At 38.7% G+C, this 23414-nt stretch overlaps 1 protein-coding gene across 6 annotated transcripts in view; it reads right to left on the bottom strand.

The window, feature by feature from the left end:
- The window catches only part of nalcn (sodium leak channel, non-selective), a 68176-nt gene extending 44772 nt beyond the window's left edge, over positions 1–23404 (bottom strand). For 2 of the 6 annotated variants that reach the window (XM_088315029.1, XM_088315032.1), the window contains exons 1-12: positions 23243–23404; positions 16146–16254; positions 15878–15939; positions 14295–14435; positions 13811–13993; positions 10574–10657; positions 10313–10452; positions 10083–10211; positions 6172–6323; positions 5930–6072; positions 5733–5837; positions 4736–4822 (exon numbers count right to left, since the gene is read on the bottom strand). In XM_088315029.1, coding sequence (XP_088171155.1) covers positions 4736–4822; positions 5733–5837; positions 5930–6072; positions 6172–6323; positions 10083–10211; positions 10313–10452; positions 10574–10657; positions 13811–13993; positions 14295–14435; positions 15878–15919 — 1206 coding nt within the window. In that variant the 5' untranslated portion in view covers positions 15920–15939; positions 16146–16254; positions 23243–23404. Of the gene's footprint in view, positions 1–4735; positions 4823–5732; positions 5838–5929; positions 6073–6171; positions 6324–10082; positions 10212–10312; positions 10453–10573; positions 10658–13810; positions 13994–14294; positions 14439–15877; positions 15940–16041; positions 16059–16145; positions 16255–23242 lie in introns of those variants that run through there. The other 4 variants (XM_088315033.1, XM_088315034.1, XM_088315030.1 and 1 more) reach the window with 4 other exon arrangements.
- Between the last annotated feature and the right edge of the window lie 10 nt (positions 23405–23414).

Below are 23414 nucleotides of genomic sequence, written 5' to 3'. Positions count from 1 at the left end.
CCAGGTGGCATACGTGGAAGTCCACTAAGTTAAAATTAGTGGCAACTGCTAACTAACCAACAATGATCCATGTGGGGTTCATGCATGACAAAATGATTCACCTCTGGCGTTGCGAGTGAACAAAACCAATTTGTGATAAATAACCATGAGCATTCACTTCAAGGTGAGTCTTTACAACTCGTTTATATTCAGCTCATATCTGTTAAACAGAGTCAGTGCTTTTTAAACAAATTATTTTAAACTTTGCATTTGCCATTTACACTTTTGTGTACGTCGTACATTTATTTCTGCTCATGGAAGCCCAACAATGTGCCGTTCTAATTATGACATGATCGAACACCGAGGGCTTATTAGTAGACCAGGACACTTCATTAACCTCAGTTTATCAGTGAGGCCACCAGCGTGAGTTAAACCAAACTCTTCAGAAAAAAATGTAAACCTAAGTGGTGCAAATAGTGGGATGACATACGTTATTGTAAATGCATTTGAGTGAAATGAAGACTGGATAAACAAAATGTTAATGAAACTTTTGTGTATGCGATGCCACAAAAAAAGAGATTTAAAAATGGTTCAGGTAAAAATCAAAAGTTCACCCAAAGTTCCGAAAAAAAAAATGAAATCAAACAACAATCATTTGTGGCGTCACACAAAACATCACCATGTTGGCAGAGGTTTCAGCAATTCTGAAGCTTTACTTTAGCTTTAATTATTTCGTTCTACACTTCAGTACTACATACGTGATACTAAATGAAAAACAACAAATCTTGAAAAGTCTTATAATGGTTAAAGTGTACCTTGTGTAAATAGATTTAGATTTCTATTGTTTCCCTTAACAATTGTAAAATTCAAACAAAGAGCTTTACCACATCCTGGACCATTCACTGCACTTAATAGTTCTTAAGAGTGAGACTTTGTTTGAGCACACATTTAGAGTATATAAATATCCTTGACAAGTAACTGAAATTGGAAGATACACACATTGAGACTCTGTGTTAGCTATTGGCGATTTGCCTTTGTCACCACTCAAGAGAGAAATTCCCACTACCTCCAAAAAGAGCAGGCGGTCAATCAATTGCATGTTATCGCGCAACTACCACTGCCCTCTAAACTTAACAAGCACGCACGCACACGTACACATTACATATGTGATAAGCAATGCCTACAAGTGGATCAGAGACTTTCATGTGTACATTGAAGCTGATTAATAGAGAGTCTGGTCGGTTCGTGTGTCGGTGTGGGTAAGACCCATCTGCCAGCGCATGGAAACGTTCTCATCATTTGATGGCCAATTACTCTGGAGACAGGCAGTGCAGAACACAAGCTCACACCTCGCTTCTCCTGCACATCCATGCAGATGGCACTGCAGTCTGGAGCTCCAATTCGACATGTCTGCTCAGGACCCTTTACGGCTCTCAGTCACGGGTGACAAAGCTAAATGATAGATAGAGTTTGGCCATGGTTTGAGAGAATAGTTGATAGTAAGGGTGCTCAGTATTGACTGTATATTCAATTAAGGTATGAATTTGCCCAAAGCTAAAGATTTGGATCCTACGTTCCAAGCGCGATAATGCATGTTGATTTATGTCTTTGTATCCCCCCCCAATGCGCACTGCGCCATGTGACATGACATGAAATCCATATTGTATGCCCGCATCACCACGCTGTGTGCAATACTTGTTGCCTGTCGACTATATTGTGACGCCTCAGCTACTGACAAGCTGTGGCAGACTAGATATTGCTAAACGTGATGCGAAGGCAAAAATTTGCGAGTCTACAAAAAGTTAGTCACTAATCACCGCCTCCATGGCAGTGATAAAGCTACTCTATAAAGTTGCATTATCACAAAGACGAGGATAAGACAGGGTGAAAAACGTGAAGCCATGCAGATTGCTAAGCTATCGAAATGCAGTCGCAAAACACCAAAATAAGTGCTTGTGTGATGCAGTCCACTTGTCACATAGGTGTGGCCGGAACCAAGTTACAGCGGGGAAGAACTAACTTATTACAGCAAAATACTAACTAACTTATGTATGGAAGTGTAATTTTGACGTGATTCGCACAATAAATGTTATCCGATTAATTCTCAGCTATTTGTTTTTTATTGAGTTGGTTTATCTAATGGAGTACATAATTAACCTATTTGTAAATGATTAATTTCTTAAATAATTATTGATTTAAAAAAAAAAATAATTCCTGTTAATTTTATATCGTGATATATACCGTGGGTGGCACAGTGGTCGACCGGATAGCACCTCTGCCTCACAGATGTGATTGTGAGTGTGAATAGTTGTTGTTTGCCTATGTGTGCCCTGCGATTGGCTGGCAACCAGATCAGGGTGTCCCCCGCCTACTTCCCGAAGACAGCTGAGATAGGCTCCAGCACCCCTCGTGACCTTTGCGAGGTTAAACGGTTCGGATAATGGATGGAATAATAAAATAGATATAGATCGTTACCGTGAAGGGATGCAATTGATACCGTGCCATGAATTTTGGGCCATATCACCCGCCCTATAAGAGCAGATGTCAGACCGATTTTTTTGACCGGGTCAATGTCTTTGTTGTCCACCAAAACACATAACGTTGTCCTTGCATTTTAGCACCTGATTTTACATCAGAGCCAGTCATCTACAATAACAATCCCTACCAGTGTGATACAAACAGTCTGGGGAGTGTGTTTTAAGAATTAAGTAATATTTTGTCGAAGTAATAATCTAATCTGATGATGACCAGTGTAGCGGATATAGAACTTGTGCGACACTAAAACGTACTGTGTACATATTTTGGCTTGGCTGCTCAGTGATGTGGCCAAAATGACAATAACCATAATCTAGCGTCATATTTGAGAAGAATGCTCATTTGTCACCCCATTGGGTCTGGGGATGGCGGTTGGTTTTACTCGTAACTATAAGACCTCAAACCTAGACCTTGTTTTCTTTGGTGAAAAATTTGACATTGTCACGGAGCAAAATCCGTTCAACTGGAGTATAACAAGCACAGAACGTCTACCTATTTGTAGGTGTTTTCTGCGGTATGACTCGACTTTCTGAAGTGCATTGCTGCAAGGTGTATCTACAAGGAGCCCACACAGGCGCAGTGATGCTGAAAACAGGACCATTTGAATGTAGAGCTTCACATTTTTGTAGGATTTCCCACTAAATTCTCTTGAGAGCGTGCTGCTCCGAGTGATCCATTTAATGGAGCAGAAGGCTCAGAGGGAAGTCAGCCGTGTTTATCCCTCTGGTTATCCCTATCTAAATCCTCCCTCCAAGTGATGATGGTGCTCTGGAGGGGACACACTGCTTATTCCACATGCTAGATTTCCTCTCCTCATACCTCTATTTTTAAATTCTTTCCTCACCCATTTGTGTGTTGATGCTCACCATCTCTCTCATAACCGCACAATCTATCTGCAGTCTCTCGCAGCGTGAAGCCAGCCTTTTGCCCTAAACCGCTATCAACAGAGGTCCAGCTGCAAGCTGTGTTCAGCTTATCTCAAAAGCAGCGCCGTTTGGATCATGCTGACCACATGGCTAACAGCAGCGTGCTGCCTTGTGTAGACATCATTTAAAAATCATTCATTGCTGGGGCAATGTCATTAGTGCAAATCTATGTCATTTAAACTTCACACACCTCTCAATTCTCAATCCATCTCCTTGTTTGGTTTATATTGACTGATTCTCAATTCCATCAGTATGCAACCTAAAAATGAGTCCCGCAAACGTGAACTTTGCCATTTAAAAGCACATAACTTCTGAAAAAAAAAGTCCTCTATATATATATATATATATATATATATATATATATATATATATATATATATATATATATATATATATATATATATATATACCGTATAACTGTGATATATCGCAGATGATAACAATACCCCAACATAGCAACATTCTTCAAAAATGTCACAATATTGGAATCGGTGAAGTATACTGAGCAGTAGTAACTTCCTGCACATTAGGCATAAGTGGTTATAAACACATTTTATGAATTAAAAAAATCAGAAAATACCTGTTTTACTCTGTTTAGCCATTAATAAAAATGAAAAATATAAATATAAACCAGGCTGATCGATTTTTTTTTCTTCTACGGGAGCTAAAAAAAAAAAAAAGTTCTCTTTATAGGAAAACTCAGATTGCAAGTCTCCAATGTATGTTTTGTTGAGCGTTAAATTGGTATTATATTATAATTCATGCACAAAAAGGAAAAGCAATGTAAGCTAAAATATGGCAACCAATCCTATTTCTGACAGCTGGGAAGTACATTGAAAGATTATGAACTTGTCAGTGCGTTATCTTTACATTTTGCATATTTTATATCCAAATTGATCCACCAGATTTTGATTTGCATGTGACTAATCACTCTTCGGGATGAGTAAATAGACCAAAGCGCTGAGTAGAGCAGTAACAGAACGTTAAAACAGAATGCAATAAAACATGTTTTCAGTGGTGGTTTTAAATGCGCCATGCTGACAGAACATGGAGGAGAATATAGACTTCATAGAATCCATATCACAAATAAAAAGTAATATCTCAAGAAGGGTGCAACTGTACATTCGCAATACCGGATGCTATGGTGATCCTATGTGAAAGAATTGTTTTTCACTTCTAATGTTCAAGTGTCATTCTATCAGCAACCTGAACCACATCTCAAAGTTGCAAGTGTGACTTTACAATATTCCCGAGCAGCAGAATCAGGAGCTAATAAATTGTGTTAGCAGGCTCACCTGGAGGCAGGCAGGTGCTCGGCCATGTGGTTTGTTGACGTCCACAGCTACAAGCTGCCAACCCCCAGTAGCATCTTCGTGGAACATCTGCAGCACAGGGACACCCACCCAAATAGCCATTCAACAAATATAATACATGTAATTACAAGCAAAGTAAAACATTCAAACAATCTATAATAAGGGTGTGATACGGTTCAAGAGCAGGGTGGATTTTAAAGTGGAACATTTTGATTTGGTTTAGTAAGATTACGATTCATTGTGGTATGGCTCAGTTTGCTCAGTTGACTTAGGTCTAGTTTAATTTTAGTTAGTTTTAGTATTAGTTTTTGTTTTAAAAATGGTTTTACTTGTATGCAGGATTTGAAAAACACCATAATTAGAATTTTGTAAAACAACATTTTGTAAAACAAAAACATTGTTTTAAAACATTTTGATAACACAGAATACATACTGAATTAGTGCATAAATGCACCCTATTTAAATCAAGTTAGGAAGCCTTGTTTGCCAAGTTGCCAACTTATAATGCGGGTTTGTAGCTTGTATTCTTTAAACCGAAGTGTTCAGTGTACTATTTATTATTTCATGTAGGAAATAAGAGAGGAAAGCACTTTTTACCAAGCGTGGTGAGTTAGATGACAAAGCTTGGGAGCCATTTGAGCCAAAACAATACACAAATTCATCTCCTAGGAGCGGTGGCTGCTGCTTGAGAATGTTGCTTCTGTGTGACACACATTTAAAGTCCTACAACTCCCAACCGACTGTCAACCTTACTTACGTACACTATACTTACGGCTAACGGCCATGCAGTAATATCGAAACAAACATCTAAAAACAATCCTTGTGTATTAATCAAGGCTTGTGTATTAAATTATTTGCCAAAGTTGAAAACTTTTTCGAACATTTTCATTTTTATTTTATTTTGTCGTGTTTTTTCAATTCCTCATTTCATTTCTTCATGCATAAATATTACCAATCCAGGACAGAACAAAACTGATACCTGCGTCGTCGCCGTGGATGTGGTGCTACTCCTGGACCCCCACATCTGCTGAAATTGAACTCGGATTTCAGCAAAGGTCTCGATGATGACAGCAATGAACACGTTCTGTTTAAGGACAAATGTAAGTATTTGTCTGTGCAATCGAAAAGAAGGTTAATTTCCAGGATAGAGAAAAGAAAGGTATAAAAAGCTCTAACCTTCACAAGCCATGCCAGAAAGAAAATTAGAGTTATAAAATAGAAGTAGGAGCGCCAGCGAGGGAAACTGTCAATTGCTCGGTACATGAGGAACACCCATCCCTCCTGAGAGGCAGCCTCATATACAGTAAAGATGCTAGTTCCTAAAAAACAAAAGAAGACAAATATGGTGGTTACAAGGACAATTGCTTTTTTTGTTTTTGCTTTTTTTTGGGGGTGGGGGAGAAATGACATAACTTTACCCAGCTCATTGAAGCCACTGTAGCCAAGTTCCTGCCTGCTGAGGCCCAGTTCTTCCAAGTCCATACACTTAAAGCCCAGAGGACACTGGTAGCCCTCACCATCGGGGGAGCAGTGGGTGTCTGGAATGGCTAAGCTATTCCATGTCACATTGCTGAACAAATGAAAAACACAAAAAACAACTGGATATAGTTAGAATACATCACAATGATTCAATAAGTGTGTGCGGGCAAAGTGACTACATATACGAGTTGTTCTACCTCGTGACAATGTTTGTAGTCTTGTGATACGGTATTTACATGTTGAGACCTTTAATGAAGTTACATCTTAAAATTAGAGAGATGTAAAGGTCGTACAATAAAGCTAAGAGATTTTGCTATGAGAAAGACCTATACTAAGACAATCATACGTGGCGGTTTCCAAAGTCTCTGAGTGTCCACTTCATTGCGGCCAACTTAACATCATCCACAAGTGATGATCTTCTTGCAGTTCCTTATACATTAACTTTGCGCATCGATCTTGTGCATAGACTCCAGCGTGTCAATTCTGCTTCTGACAATGTAGACTGTGCGTGCACCTCGTGTGCTGAATTTTTACGTGATTGAATGAAAGAAACCTCTCCATTGGCCAGGAAGCAAGTCGGCTGTGTTCACTCCCGCAAAGGCGCAAATGCCCATTCCTAACTGTGAATGTCTATGAAAATACTAAAAGAAAGAAAACTCCTTCAATGCGAACAATTAGACCGTGCTTTGCACTAGACTTGTACTGGACATGAAACTAGGGCCCCAGCTGTTTGTCTGAGAGAGGCTTTAATGAAAATTAATTACTTCAAATTGTCTGACCAGACATTCATCTGAAGGGCCAGGGGATCTAAAAGGGATTCACATTTTGCACCATCACAAAGGGCAACCAGAAGCATGGCGTCAAAATGAAAAAAAAAGCTAATTAAACATGGTGAAATAATAATACAGTGTCTTATCAAAGAAATGACCTTTTTGATGACAAAACAGGGTATAGATGAATCCCCAAAGGAGACATCAAATATGATTATGTCAATAATAATTCAGTGAGTCAGATGGGGGGAAAAACAGCACCGCTCTGTGAAGAGGAATTATTAAATTTATATGATGAAACTAGAAAAGATTTGCATAATCCAACTTGTAAGGACCTGACATACTCAACAACAAAACATAACAGATTTCTTTTTCACTCTTTCGTGTACAACGGTATATATTTACAGGGTTTCCTCATAATTTGAACGCCCCAAATGTGTGCAAGAAGGTTGAGAGTGGCTATAGGGTAGCTCAGCTGCTACTGGCGAGTTGGTTACAGCTAGCGGCTATATACATTGTTTTAGATACTTTGAGATTTAATTTAACATTGTTTTTATTTATAAATGTTGAATTACAATGTTTCCTTATTTTTACACTTGAATTTGGCGTTAACTTCTTTTTACAGAGATGTGATGCTTATTTCACATTGTTAACATCTTTTCCCTTTCTTGTATGGCTGTTAATTCCTTTTTATACTTGTGTGAAAGTTAAGCACGTAATAAAACGAAATGAGGCACACGTGACATCAATCAAGTCCAGAGTGATTGAAGAGTGTTTTACTTTTGTCTTTTGCCAATAATAAAATGCTTATCTTGAGTCGTTAGTTGTTAATGTACAACTTCCTTCTGAACGACTATAAAGTCAATAAAGGTTTTATGATAGCAACAGTGACTCTGGAACAGCTTAACTCAATTTCTTTTATTTCCTATGTGGAAAAAAAAATTTTAGATGGAAGTTCACCAGAATGGGCTGTGCCCGCCATTTCCGTTTTTTATGTTTTAAATAAGCCTATGATAATTCTTTTGTGTGCAATTCATGACATGAAATCAAATAGCAGGTGAAGTTCTGACATCCACAAGATCCTCCTTTTGTTAACAAATCCGACACCCTTTTCATCTCATATCCGTCTCCCTGCTATATTATTCCCCAATTTCCATCACATCCCTTGCGTGTGCAAAACAGCGGAGCTTTTGACTTTGGGTCAAGGACATGAGGCAGTTAACCGATAAGACACATCTGTTCTCTCCGACATATTTTAAAGCACACATTGGATTTAGGCAACGGGGGATCACATCAGACGCGCTGCTTTTAGATCGACGATCGACTATTTTAGGTGCAAATGTGAGCGAGTCTTGAATTTCCTCTCTCGCGCATAATGGTCAACGCACCCCGAGGGTGCGTCGGCACAAACAGCGAGATGGATGAGGAGATGGTGAGGATGAATGAGTTTCATTGAAAGGGGGTACGACGTACAATTCATTTCAAGACTTGCTGCTAATGGTAAATACAATATAGTATATGTGGAAGAGCGTTACGCCTACCTGATTCCACATCTCTGTGGAGTTGAACATACATCCTCATTATGACCAATGTCATTTTAATCATGCTGTAATTAATTGTGCTTTAATTTGAATTAAAAAGTAGTGCAGCATAATGAGGCGCAATGGGTATTGGGCTGTTGTTCCATGAGAAAATGCAGCTCATCACAACCACCAAAGAGGATGTGTTTTTTTAGATTAAAACAACAAAGACAACTGAATTGTTGGACATATTTACAGTATGAATGTCTCGTATTTAAAACCTTTCTTTACTGATATATGAAAAAGATTAATTAAAAAAAAAGCTAGCTACAGTGTGGAATTTCTCCACTGCAGAGCAAATAATGGTGTGTGTCATTATATTCACATATTTTCATTTTATATTTATTTTTTCATATACTCAAACGGTGCATATCTGCAACTCGTCCCAGAGATGTGAACCCCTTTCATCACCTCTCAAGAACATTCTGGATATTTAGTCAAAAACATTTCCGTCTCACCCGCCCCCCTACAAAAAAAAATTAATAAAAAAACAAGCACCAACAGAAAGATTCTGAATAAATGAAATATTTTCATTATATTTTTATTATATGTTCTTTCTTTGATTTATTCAATGCTATGTCTTAGCACTTAATGGCTAAATATAGAACGTAGTTTATAAAATCGCACAATAGAGGAAATATCACATGTGTACGGTTGTTTAGCAAAGCTGATTTATTAAAAATAGTTAAATAAATATTTTGGAACATTTATAGTGTAGATCACAAGTCAAAATGAAATCCTGCTACTCTAGTATGGAAACAAACAAACAATGTGCTTGTGTGGCTGTGGCTTGTGTTTTCTCTCCAGACACTTATTAATTTTCTGTTCATGCCTGATTACTCTCCCCTGTAACGAATGTAGTTCCAGTTCCAGTGAGACTTATGTGAAAATTGTACTGTATCATTATTCTGATTAACATTGTGTTCGTGGAATATGAATTGAGCAGCTAAATACACACGTTTTTAATCCAGCTCCAGCCATTTTCCCACTTGTTGCCGACTGAAAATGACATCACAGTGCCGACATGCTCAAGTAACGAGCAATAGCGACTCGCCTGTTTTCTGAGTTTGGTCATGTGACGCTCGCAAGCTTAATTTTAATCAATTGCATAATTGAGAAGCATTTTTAAGGATGAAGACTTAAAATATCTTAGCTGTATCATTTTATCTGACAAAAGCCTCTACAACAGGTTAGAACTACAAAACAATCCAATAAACCGTCAGAAGGTGGAATCTGAGCTCGGCTTCTAGTGCCGACTTATGACGTCACAGCACAAATAAGTTCGCTGTGCTTGTTCATTGCATTTAGATGCTTGAAATGTTGTTTGTCTACTGTCATAACCTGGGAATAGTGTCAATCCAAACAGAGTATTATCATTATTGTATATGTCACCATTTTGAATTCTTACATAAGATCTCTTGAACGGGTTTGGTTATATTAGCACAAATGTCGAGGCGACTTTCAAATGAAATGTAATGATGGAGTTCACGTGTTAATTACCCTTTTTGTGTATCATTGGTAACGCAGTGATGGTTGAATGTCCCAAACATCTGCACGCCCAGAATTCCATAAAGCAAGAGAAAAAACAGCAGGAAGATAGATACACTCCAGATCTGTTCCCCAGAGCGCCTGCCAACAACAAGAAGAATGTAGACAAACATATTTTCAGAATAGTGGCCTAGTTCGTTATGCACAACCATTTTTGATAAAAAATTTAATGCTTGTTGTACTTAAGAATGTTAGTGATGCGGGAGCGAGGAAGCTCAAAGCGGAAGTAGATCCGGAAGGCCCGAATCATAATGAGCGCTCTGGGGATTCTCAGCATCCCCCATGGAGACATCTGGTCCACAAGCTCCGCTATCTCAAACACCTCAAAACAAAGAGAGGCGGATGGTTGAAACAATAAAGTGCCTTAAGTAAAACTGTCTAAGCAAATTCGAGGCGGTAAAAAAAATACAAGTGCAGTAAAAATAGTAAATGTCGCAATATACCTGCAACACCAGGGACACCCAGATGAAAAACACCATGAATCCATCAAACATGCACCAGCGATCTTTCACATAGGAGTTATCCCCCTGTGCAGAGAGTAGGAGGAAATGGCAATGGAACAAATCAACAGTTAACACTCCAAAAACAAGAATGTAACACTTTTAATGATGAGAAACAGCCCACGGCTTTCCTTTGTACCTCACATGTGCGCAAACAAACATACAACCTCTATTATAAAGAGCAACCAGCGGAATGTCAGGAATTAACACCAAGCCCATAAAGCATTAACGGAACATCATCAAAAAATATACGGACATAAGGGAAAAAAAATGATTACAAAACAGAACTGTTGAAGCAGGGCTAAGAACCACATATGATAACTTTAACCAAAATGGCCACCACGTTCCCCAATGAAAGAAAAAATAAGAACAATTATAATAAATTAGATTTATATGGTGCTTTTTTGTCACAAACTAAAAGGGGTCAGAATGAATATTCACATATTCGCACAGTCACCATAGGTTGAGGTTTCTTGTGTTACACTTAAATTGTGTACCTTCCTGTGCTTCGACCTTAAGCCTATCACAATCGCATCCAGCAACATTTATGCACTACAATCAGCCTGTCCATGACAATTGAAAAAAGGTGGCAGGTTAAAGTGTACCTCAGACGAAGTATAGATGGGGAACCGGAGTAATATTTTAAAGTTTGATAAATATTTTTTTTTTTTACTCCTCTAGATAGCACTGTTGGCTAAGTGAATATGGAGTCAATAAAATACAACAACTGGTTCATGAAGCAAATTTAAAGCTTCATTTTCCAATCATTACCGAATACTAAAGAAGTGGGATGTAGTTTTTGTCTTGTGGTAGGAATATGGTGCCCCTTCTCCAACACTGAACAGAAAAACGTTTTCGACTGTTAAATTGCAGTTTGATAATTCACAACAAACAATACAAAGTAGTTGTACGCTGTTAAATTACAATTATCTACATAGTATTGTTATTTTTGTCGTTTACGACGGACACGTTGTCAGACTACCACATAAATATCGCTCTGTCTTGGACCGAGCGAGATGTCTAACTACCTGGACCAGACCCTGCCCAATGGTTGCATGCTTCTATCAAGATTCAGTCCAGAGCTGGTCCGCCGGGGAGGTGGGACAAGCAGCTGTCAAAGTCTTCTCGACAGAGACATTATGTGCTTGTGTGTTTGTTCTTTGCTAAGAAAAAGCAAAAAAAAACAAAAAGGAATAGACTATGGACCCATTCCTGAATGGTGAAGCAATTGAGGCAAAATTGAGGGCACAACTTGCCTGTAACTCTAAAGACACTGCTGAGTCAGTCCAAACTATAGGCCTCATAAGAACAAAGAACCGCATTTGATGTAAGGTGACACATGGAATTTGGTTGGCATTTAAATGTGAAACATTAAAATTCATAACCAAGTTAATACTCAATAATAGCTACAGTATGTAGATTAGAAAAAGACTACTCTAATCACCTATATAGTCTTCAATTAATATACTGAATAAGTATCGGTTTCCCAGATCAGAATCCCAATCCTTTTTTTTTTTTTTACTCACCCACAGAACAAAAAAAAACATAAGGATCTGTCAACAGGTACATATGGTCCCATATAAGCAAATCATTTGATTTTCAGCATTCCGCGCATGTGGGGAAAGGAGAAGCAACCTGTTTTCGACATGATAAGCCAAGGAAAATGACAAAAGCCCCGAGGTATAACCAAAGTGAAATGTCAAGGGGACATTGGATGCAGGAGACTATGAGGAAGAAAGACTGCAAAATAGCAGGGTGTCAGATAAACACCATGACAAACAAAAACTTGAAATTGACTTGTTTGTATAAATTTTATAATTTAAAGTGAATCATTAGGGTCATATTAAACCAAGTTTTAAAGACAATTAAGATTTTTTTTTAATTAAAGAAATATTCAGTAAGGTTCTAATGCAAAGTAAATCAAACTGTGTCCTCATCTGCCTCCTTGTTTGTTATGATTAACATGCCAAGTTAGCTGTCACCACTCTTTATAGCGGTCAGCTGTCCCTTCCTGGATGCTTCGGTTGAACCTTTTCTGACTCCCCAAGCACAGTAAATCTTACTACATTTTACTAAATATTTCCATTCGTACACCCAATCCGCTAGTCCTCTCTAGGATCATGTCTCAAGGCCACTGAACACTGAGTGATGTGGCGAAAATCCACCGGACACTTCAGCAATGTGCGGGATTCTGCTACAAGATTACACAAGTGGTCGAGTCTCAGCGAGAATCGGAAAGCGGGGAGAGCAGCAAGCCCAGTAGGTCACACATAAGCGATCGGTGAAGGGAGCCCCGTTGTGTGTGAGCCTGTCTTTCTGCTGAACAGAAGCATATTATCGCATTGCGTGTCTACGATCAAGGTGTTGTGCAATTCATCTTGGGTTTTCTCTTCATCAATGCACGAGCCGCTAATCACACTTATGTCAGCCGGCTTCTGACGTCGCTGGCTCAGCGACAGCCGTTGGGGGCCCAAACCAAACACCGTCAAGCAGCATGTGGTTGCAGCCCGACAGCTGTGAAAAGTGTACTTGATTACACAAGCACTTAATTTGACTGTTTCACATTTTCATGTTAATTTAAGATGAACAATGAGTAGCTTCTCCGTCCTCTGTATAATTTATGTTTGGTCATCCCTTCGTGAGAATGATACGTATTGACTCTTTGACTTAGGACGTTATTGTGGACACACCATTGCTGCGCTGGCCCAGTCAGACCAGCATCTCTAACGTCTTGGTGGCCCTACACAGTGCAGTACTAATCATTTGCTTCCAGATTCTATACTTCCCATGCATGGGTCACATAAGCACGTCACACCAATGTTAACACGCGTACGTCCAGCCCAGTTAAACTTTGTGGGACCGTCTCCAAGGATAGGAAAATCTTAAAAATATTTGATTCTCAGTATTGCTATTGAATGTATTTTATTGAGGCGCAGACTGTAAATTTGCACACTGCAATACTTATTTCAACACTGTGTTATTATGCTGAATGCAAAAATGCTAGTTACTCAAAGTAAAAATAACTGTATGTAATAATAATAAGATTATTGTAATTATTATCATTTCATAAAAATAAATAATTCATTAACTTGACTTTTGATTACGAATTCTTATGGTTAGATTTGAAGGAAATGTAACTGTTTGTCACTGTTAAATGAAGGATGTAGTGCCGGTCGCTACCTTGATAATACCCCTGATGTGCATCTTGGCGATCATCTCAGCCGTGTAGAGGAACATGAGCAGCGTGTCCAGCGTGAATGTCACATACTGCAGGGGCGGGTAGTGCTCAAATGTCTTGGGGGTGTTCATGCACACCGAGATGACGCTGATGATGGCACAGGCTCTCAGCAGGGTGTGCACCCACTACGGGAAGTTGAGAGACAGTTTGCATGCGTTCTTATTATTGGTGAGTTGTGTATTAAAGCAAAGTAAACAAAATACCTTATATAGTAGAATTTTTGATTGTATGTTAATTGTGTGACAGAGTGAAAAACTCATTGTTGTATTACAGTTGGGCATGTTACATTTTTAATTTAAACATTGCCTGAACAGTGTTTCTTACGTGAACTCTTTTTTTTTTTTATATTACAACAACATGGAGGTCAGCCAGGGTCACGGAAAAGAACGTGTTTCACGACATACAAGTTGATGAAAGTGCACTCACTGGTTTGTTGATCCAGAAGATGTCCGCGCTGTCTGCTAGGGTCTCATCAGGCCCAAAGTCGGTCATGGGCTGGGTCTCGACCCTGGAGCTTTGTTTCCTCTTAAGCATGCTGGGGCTTGCCGTGCTATACAGAGAGTGGATCTGACAGAGAGAGCAGGTAGACCACATAGTGACCAAAGCTACACCAGGGAAGCCACAACATTCTGTATCTGCATTCAAGTCCGGACAGGATTATGTGAAGTCTAGGTCAATCTAAATTAAATTACTCATCATTAAATAATATTTAGTGTAACTCAGAGACAGGTCAGTTCTGACTGACGATGTATGGGTACATTGATAGCATTTATTTTAAGCCGTTACGTCAGGTTTAACTTTAGCAGTGCATGAATTAATAGCTGTTTAGGACATATTTTAATATTATGACTGTAGAATTCGTTAGACCTTGTCTTGGACATTTAATATTAGAGATAAAGTATTTCCTCATGTAGCACCTTGGGGTGTTCACTCCACTGTAGAGTGTACAAAGCGTCTATTAGACATAAGGCATTTTTCAGTTATAATCACTCCATCGAGTTGGCTGTTGTTGTGCAAATAAATTTCAATATAACAAATTCTAACACTATTTACCCCCCCACACACACACACACACAAAATGTTAACAAATAATGATGATTCATTTTAATTATCCATCCATCCATTTTCTATACTGATTATGCTCAATTGGGTTTTTGATGAGCAGGGGTCTATCGTGTTGAGATTTATCCTCGCAGGTGCTGCCATGGAGATTACGGCCCTGGACGAGGACCCGCTCCACTGAAGTCATCTTCCTGTAGCACTTCATTTGATTGACTCTTACATTACCTCAGCTAACATTGTATAACATAATTTTATGTGTCAAATGTTGCCCACTTGGCATCCATTGCAGCCTGGTCATCCTGGAAGGGGGATTCCCCCATTTGTAGTCCCTTCTCAAGGTTTCTCACCTTTCCCCTAATGGGGTTTTGAGTTTTTCCTTGCCCTCCGGGGGGTTAGGATCTGTGATTAAGGGCTATACAAATAAAATTGAACTGACTCGACTTATTTTTAGGGGACCCGGTGCAGTACCGTAAAGGCAATTCAGCCAGCTAGAAGTATCACTTTTAATGAAAAAAATAGGGTGAAGCATTTATTTAGGTGGACTCAGCACTTGGTTGTTCACAGGGAACATGTCTGTTGTATAATGTTAAAGAAAAAATATCCGGACTTGAACTGCTGGTACAAAGTTGTCTTGCTAAACGTATTCAACACATGATACATGATGCTATCATGTTACACGACAAAGCACACATGGGACACAGGACAAGTGTATTCACACTGGATCACGTCCAGCAACTTACCATGTGACGAGATCACGCGTGATCATCATCAAGAAGTTAAAGCAAATGTGAGTCTTCCTAATTCAGAGTGTGAGTGTACAGTTGGATAGAAAAAGTGGTGTTGACTTTTTAAATCCGCTGCACTAAGTGAAAAAGGTGCGTACAGGCTGTGTGAGCATATGAACAGAAGAAGAAATGACACTCTGAATGGAGACAAAGCGCACATACCAAAGGGAAAAGTAAAGCTGAAATTGCTCCAGCACTGCACATAACATGCGATCAGGCATACCCTGCAAATAACACACAACAGTTAGTCAACATCATGGCTTATATGGCGTACATATACACTATACCCACATCTACATTACGCTCAGAGAGACAGGAATGCCCACCACATCTGACATCAAGGCATATATGCGACACGCTCTGTGAATGGGTGACCGAGAGTGGAGGAGGAAGACGGGGCGGACGAAAAGGCAAAGTGAGGGGGACTCACTGTGAGGCTCCTCATTGGTGCGTTCATCCCCAGGGCACAGAGAGGTGGAGGGACCAACCAGAAAGAACGGAGATGCAAAAAGCAAGAATGTCCTCAGGGCCTCGATTTGCTGTGGCAGCAGTCAGTGGTGGACACAATGGTAGAAAAGAGGAGAGGGTGTTCCATTGACATTAAAACCACAATTAAATGAAATAACGCTGTGTGATGTTCCAAAACTGGTATCATTTGGAGTTCTACCAAAAAGTCCAAATAAACTCATTAAAAACTAAATGTAAATGAAATTAACTTTAGCTGATGTCGAGTTGGATGGCTCCACGGCAAATAAGCATGCTATTAGCAGCTAGTACCGATTAGCGCATGGATCAGCTGACCACCGGGGGCCATCCAATGCCCCACAGCATCACTCCGTGCCGCACACAACAGAGATAATTACTGCTAGTGAACGTTAAGTGTTTAGATTGTTCGCTAGCGTTAGCTCACGAATGAACAAGCTAGCAAGCTAACACGCTCGCTCCAACGCGGTGGGGTGGAAAAATACGTTGCAGCCTCGAAAAAAATAAACACAATGGAAGGCTTTATTAATTTTATGAATGGCTTGTTTGGTATGAATTAATTAGTTTAGCTTGGAAAAATACACCTCTTAATTGATAGATTTCACTTTTATGGGAACATTTTCAACACGCAGGTAGATTCATGTTGGGTTCAACCAGACGTAACAAACTGTATGCAGTTTACTGCTGGACCACAGACAAACATTGGACAATGAGGAGGATACAAAGAAAAACAATGCCAGAATTCTTTGCAAAAGATTGTTAGTGGTTAACCAGAAACATCAAACAAAGTGGACTGGCATGTTATTCCACAATTTTTACAAAAAGCGTACTTACGCAAGTTTTGTCAGGCAGGCACGTGTGTGAATGCAGTGATATTTCGAAGGAGAAGTGATTTGCAGTTAGGGATGACACACGCCATGCAGGTGACAATAAAAACCAACACCGCGCCGAGTAATTTTTTACAGAGCACGAGCTGGGAGATGAGCTTAACTGCCAGAGAGAGGATCAATGCGTCGTCTCAATGCTTCACATCCCTGACGACACAAGCGGCGGCTTGTTGGTCGTCATGTCCATAATGCGAACGGAGTCTCTGCTCATGAATTAAGCCACTGAGAGACCGGACCACAGCCCAATTTGTTCATCACGCCCACGAGGTAGAAGGACATTTTGTAATAATTATTCCAGCATTGTCCATGTACGTGTAGCTCGCGAAAGAGCAAAATGTAGCTTTGTGATTGGGTGATCAAGCATGCTGAGGTGGAACTTCCACCATTATGCAACAGCCTTGCGTTTCTGTCTCAGAAGAAGTATGCAATTAGTTTTCAAGTTCACAGCAATGCACTATGCACATTAGCAATCATGATTAGGCAGCGCGAGAACAAAAATAACATCGATCCATCCGCTCATCCATGGCAAGACCGTTCGAATACCAAAAATAGTAAATGAACAAAGGAAAATTTTCTGAGCGCAACTCAAACTGTACGCTCGTAACTTGAGGTTCAGTTGTACAGGCCTACCCTTGGATTAACTAAATGTGTAGACTGTGGCCAAAATGCATGTGACGACCTGACATGGTCACATGGTGTCTCTGGGCCATCTTTAATGTTAGGGCTGGGTGTTTATGGAAAAAAAAAAAATAATAATTACAATTATTTTGATTGATGTTGAAAATCACGATTAGTAAAACCATTATTTATTCATTTCAAAACTAAGTATTTATTGAACTACCAAAACTCAAATATTCAAAACGATGATCATGACCTCATATCTAGTCATCCCGACACTTTTTCTTACAAAATGACATTGAAAATATGTGAAAGTCATACCTCTTCCATTTTCATTCTGCAGCAGCCACACATTTTCACACATTCAAACCATGAATAAGCATTTCTTTATCATATTTATTTTATGTTATTTTTATTTGAGTATTGGGACATTGAGTCTCATATTTCTACCATACCTTGAAAACACAACTTTAATAGAAGCTGAACGTACAACAAGAAAATACATCAGTGACAAAATAAAATAAGAACACAGCAAAAAAATAATAGCAATAAAAACAAAAAATAACAATAAGTAATGGTTGTTCCTGCTGAGCACACATTGGTCTCTTCGTGGCAGTGTGGTGCTGTGGAATACACACATTACGATTGAGCTCTATTATTATAACTCATGCTACACAGATTGGAAAGAATATGTGCCTTTTAGTGTTGTTATAATACCCGTGTGTATGTGTTGCATGTTTTGCAGCGTTTGTGTGTGAATTGAACCAATATCACCTCCAGAAATCAATGCCAATTTCTCGTGAGCATGTCTCTGGGATTTTACATTGACTTTAGCATTAGCGGTGACAATGCTTTTTAAAACGAAGCATGTCTTGTATTGAAATATACAATGCATGTAATTATATTTGTTGTGCGTTTAGTTTTATAGTAAACTCACTCAGTTCAAAAAGCATTTTAGTGATTAACTACAAGTGTGTCGTTCTATTTGCCAAGGGATTGCAAAGAGGAGATATTGTGACCACAACCATAGAATCAGAAATGAAACTCATTGCGACACAACCTGAGCTTCTGTTTTGGCTGCTTAGTGTACAATTTATCACCTTTATAAACCAACTGTCACAAAAAAAGGAAAAAAACACATTTGATGTCAAGAAAGTGAAAGCTTGTTTGTCCTTCCATTTAAACTGGACTCACATTTAGAAACAATTAGAGTCTGTGATTATTGAACTTAACATATAGAGATGTGCGAAAGAGTGACAAGAAAATCACAGGGCCTGGCTGCTATTATGTGGGAGGACCGCTGGCGAGATCTGCAATTAATTTTCCATTTGGGGGAAAGAGGACATGTTCCTCGCAGGCAGGATGCAATCACATTGTAAGCCTGGATGTGTGTGGAGAATTCATTTCTCTGCGTTTTTGTAACTCTTCAAAACGAACACAATAAAGTGCAAGTACACAAATCTCGAACTGTCCCCCATAGTTGACATGAAATCTGCTCCATTTATGGTGGACTTTCCCAAAATATTATCAAAAAAAGATGTTCGCTGCACGCTCTGCTCTGGCTGCTCAATGTCACATGGATAAAACAATGATTTTATTTAATAGGAGGGGAAAAATATCTTTATAAAAAGTTATTGTCTCTCCTTATTAAAGCAGTTATCTGTTATTAATCATGCTTTTTGAAAAGCCGCTTTTCATTTCAATGGCTACACCCAGTCAAGAAATCTTAGACTACAAGTTCTCAAAATGAAAAGCATCAGTACATAGTAAAGATCAAAAACAAATCAGATTGAATGAAGAGATTTAAATCGATCAGTCAGGAAAAAGGTTTACAGTCGTTATCCACAAGTGGAGAAAACTGGGACCAGTGGTTAACCTTCCCATGGAGCGGTCAGCCAAACAATGTTCCTCCCAGAGTTCAACGGCAACTCATCCAGGAAGTTAGAAGAGAACATCCAAAATACTACAAGCCTCACTGGCCTCAGTGAAACTCAATATTCACGACTCCACCATAAAAGAGTGGACAAAAAATGGCAACTGACAAAAAAAAATAAAGAAAAAAGACAAATGCTTAACTCACATTTGCTAAGATACATTTGAATGATCACCAAGACATTCTGTACAGTGACAAGACCATTTTTTTGGAAGCCGGCAAACTGTTACTCCTATTTGATAAAAAGAACAAAATGCCAACATTCAAACGTGATTGTCTACTACTTTGCTATTCAGGACCTCTTGTTATTAATGAAACAGTTTCATTGTCCAGCAAAAAACACTGTCGGTGAGCATCCGGCCATCAATTTGCGCCATCAAGTATAAGAGCTCTTTGGTAAACAGAAAATCCATACGAGATAAACCCCAGATATGAAGAGTGGACCAAAATTCCTTCACAGAGAAGCAAAAGTCCTCTTCAGTTAGGTCTGAAAAATTAATCGAAATGTAATCATGATTTGTATTTTGGTTTCTCTTGCGCTTTAAAATGTTATAAATGAAGAAAAACAATTAATATGCAGAATGATGCAACGTATTTGCAAGTTCCCCAAGTTGTGAAAATATCCTGAATGCATTATGTTGCTCGTGTCGCAGTGTAAGTGATTCTGCTGTCCTTTAAGATTTTTAATAACATACATTTGGAGATTATTGTAAAACTAAACGCATCCCAAAAATAATTACACACATATACTAAAAAAGAAATAATTACAAAACATGCAGAATTTTTAAAACATCGCTAGCGCTCATATGTTTGAAATGCTAACGAGAATTTAGCTTTGTCTTCATCCATGCACGGCACCACAATGCCCCTAAAAGGCCAAAACTTGCAGGAAAAGCCAGTGTTTGTTTTTGGGATTGCTATTATTTTAGTATATTCTTACCAATTTCAAAATTGTGTTTTCGTTGTACCAACACGCATTCCCAAATATCATAGCACAATAGACAACGCATCAAATACAATCCTCGAGATTTGAGATTAGCCCAGTAAGTCTTCAGACGTGAAAATAACATAAGAGAAAATAAATATGGTAAAGTGATAAAGGTTATGCTTAATCATATGTGCAAAGATGCAAGGCATCAAAGGTTGTGGATGTCGCAGAATCAAAATGCAAGAGGCTTGAATTTCACATGACATTTACAAGGTATTTTTGTATTTGAGAATGTTCAAGAATAAAATGTTTAACGTGCAGGGATGACTTGACATGAGGCTTTGATGATAGTTTTGAGTAGATGATCTTTAAGTCGTTAAATAAATACTAATAAATACTTTCAAAATGAACGAATAATTGTTTGAATAATGGTGATTTCAAACTCAATCAAAAATAATGTTGATTATTATTTTTCCATAATCGTCCGCCACTTTCTCCAGTCATCAAAAAGCGCTTGATTTCATAGTGAGTTGTTCAGGAGTCAATTATTTTTCCACACAATGCCGAGATAGCTTAGGCTTATTTCCGTGTTTTATTTAAATAATATCCCTCTTCAGAAACTGCATTTTATATTTACCTGGGTTGTTTTTGTGAAATATTGTAATCGTTCAGTCACTTGAGATTTTGAGCATCTGCTGATAACAGTCCCGAGCTGATAACTTGAGAATCCATTAAAAATGAAAAAAAGTGCATCCAAATGTTTTTTTCTTGGATACCCTTTTGTATGGCTGTATGTCTAGTGCAGCAGTGGTTCAAACAAAGTAAACATATAAAAAAAATTTAATACCATATCAGTGATGTGGCAAAAAACAATTACACGAACACATTGCAAATGTGGCCTGTATATAGTGTATAATATACATTGATATTCATCAAGTATTGTTTTAAATCATGCTATCTATATAATGATAGTGGAGGACAAGTGGAGGGAGAGGATATTTTTAAGCAGCTACCTTTATCGCCTACCGAGGCTTCATCCTCGCATGCATTGTGGCCACTAAAACTACATTCTTCTCTACTTCATCCACTTGTAGGCTGGCATATGTGATTATTCAGGAATTTTAGTATTGTTTTAAATCAGTACCAGTGCTGGTTCTGGCAGGGTCAACAAAACTTGACCCAAAAAGGATTAATGTTGGACCTTATGGAATTCATGGTGAGTAATGTATTTATTTTCAATTTAAAGTATTTTTGTGGAATACCTGCAACTCGTGTGGATGGGTCTCATTTTTTTCACTCCACTACAATAACTCAAAATGTGACATTTTGTAATATGTAACAGTTATTACTGTTCTATTTGGCAACATCTTTGCCCATCAGAATTATTTTCTCACTTTGCAGCTTTTAAAAATGTAAATTAATCTTACATCAATAATATAGATTTGAAAAAGTTTGGACAACGAAATCTGAAATGGTTAAGTGAGATAATTATTGTATGTAAAAAAAAAAACAATAATAAATAAATAAATATATAAATAAATAAATAAATAAGCAACAAAATCAGAAAACAAGAAGGCAGCAAGTACATTGTCACAGCTGTGTATCAAGTTGGATTACACAGCTGCTAATTTACTTTTAAAGGGAAACTCAAGGTTCTTTGAGATTATACAATTTATGTGACCCCAAAAGTCAAAACACAGTGTTCTGATTAATAATATGTTTGTGGAATAAGAATTAAACAGATTAATCCATCCATTTTCATCAGTGTCAGGGCACTGCAGTTTTGTGCCGTACTGCTGTGGCCTGAAATTTACATTCAAGTGGCATCGGGCTTGCATTGTGTCGAATTAAAATTTTTGCCTTGAGTTCCCCTTTAAGGTCTTTTCACAGTGCACTTGTTTATTTCTTAGTGTTCTCGGTGTTCAGCGTGTGAAGACAACAGAGCCCTCGTGCCATCTTGCCTATACTTGGAAGTTGCTTTGCGTAGCAGCCAGCCAGGTCAAATTTTGCCAAACCCAAAACCTCAATAGTAAAATTAAGTTATGACTCAATAAATCAAATGCTGCTTTGCTTATTTGAAAATGCAACTCAGATTGAATTAACCCCAACGCCACACCATTTCATCGAGAACGCAAACACACGTTAAAAAAATAAAAGGTAAAAAGAGCAATGATCTATGAAGGGTCCTAGCATCCCTACTAAACACAAATTAATACGTGTAGTAGCCAGTGCAGCGTCACAACATGTACAAAGCTGTCTTGCTGCGTTATTGACAAAAAAGCGGCACACAATCATGGACTGCGATCAGGAAATACGTGTCCGGTCCGAGACATATGACGCTAAAACAGCCAAGGTTACTATGGAAACGCGTGAGAGCTAAAGCGCCACATTGCCTTGAAAACAAGCCAAGCACAGGAAGAATAGCAAATAAACAGTCGTTGGGTGTTGTTAACAAATCTTTCATAATGTCTGACAATAATGTCAAACTGGATTTTTGCAAATACATGAGGGGAAATATAAATCCAGGCCTACTACGAGGGATGCTACATCTCCACTTCCGGTGCACAACAAGCTAGCAAGTGAGAATTTATCACGCTCCAAATGCAAACACGACAGTGGCACCTGGGGAACGTTAAGCAAATTCCGTTTCATATTTGGACATACAATAAATGACTTACGGCAGCCGGTTTTTCCCCTCATCGACCAGGTTGCATCGTCTCGGTCACATCAGCTGTTTTCATCCGGTGCGTCTCTGTGCGTGCGTGTACGTGTACGTGGGGCTCGCGTGGGAGATGTGCGCGCGCGCAGCCTGCAATCTCATCAGCAGCAGCTGCGAGAGGCGCGCCAACG

Source organism: Idiotropiscis lumnitzeri, chromosome 14, assembly GCF_059441095.1.
Source record: "Idiotropiscis lumnitzeri isolate Australia: NSW breed Sydney's pygmy pipehorse chromosome 14, RoL_Ilum_1.0, whole genome shotgun sequence".
Classification (NCBI taxonomy): domain Eukaryota; kingdom Metazoa; phylum Chordata; class Actinopteri; order Syngnathiformes; family Syngnathidae; genus Idiotropiscis; species Idiotropiscis lumnitzeri.
Note: the sequence above shows the minus strand (reverse complement) of the source record. Positions and strands in the feature narration are given on the sequence as shown.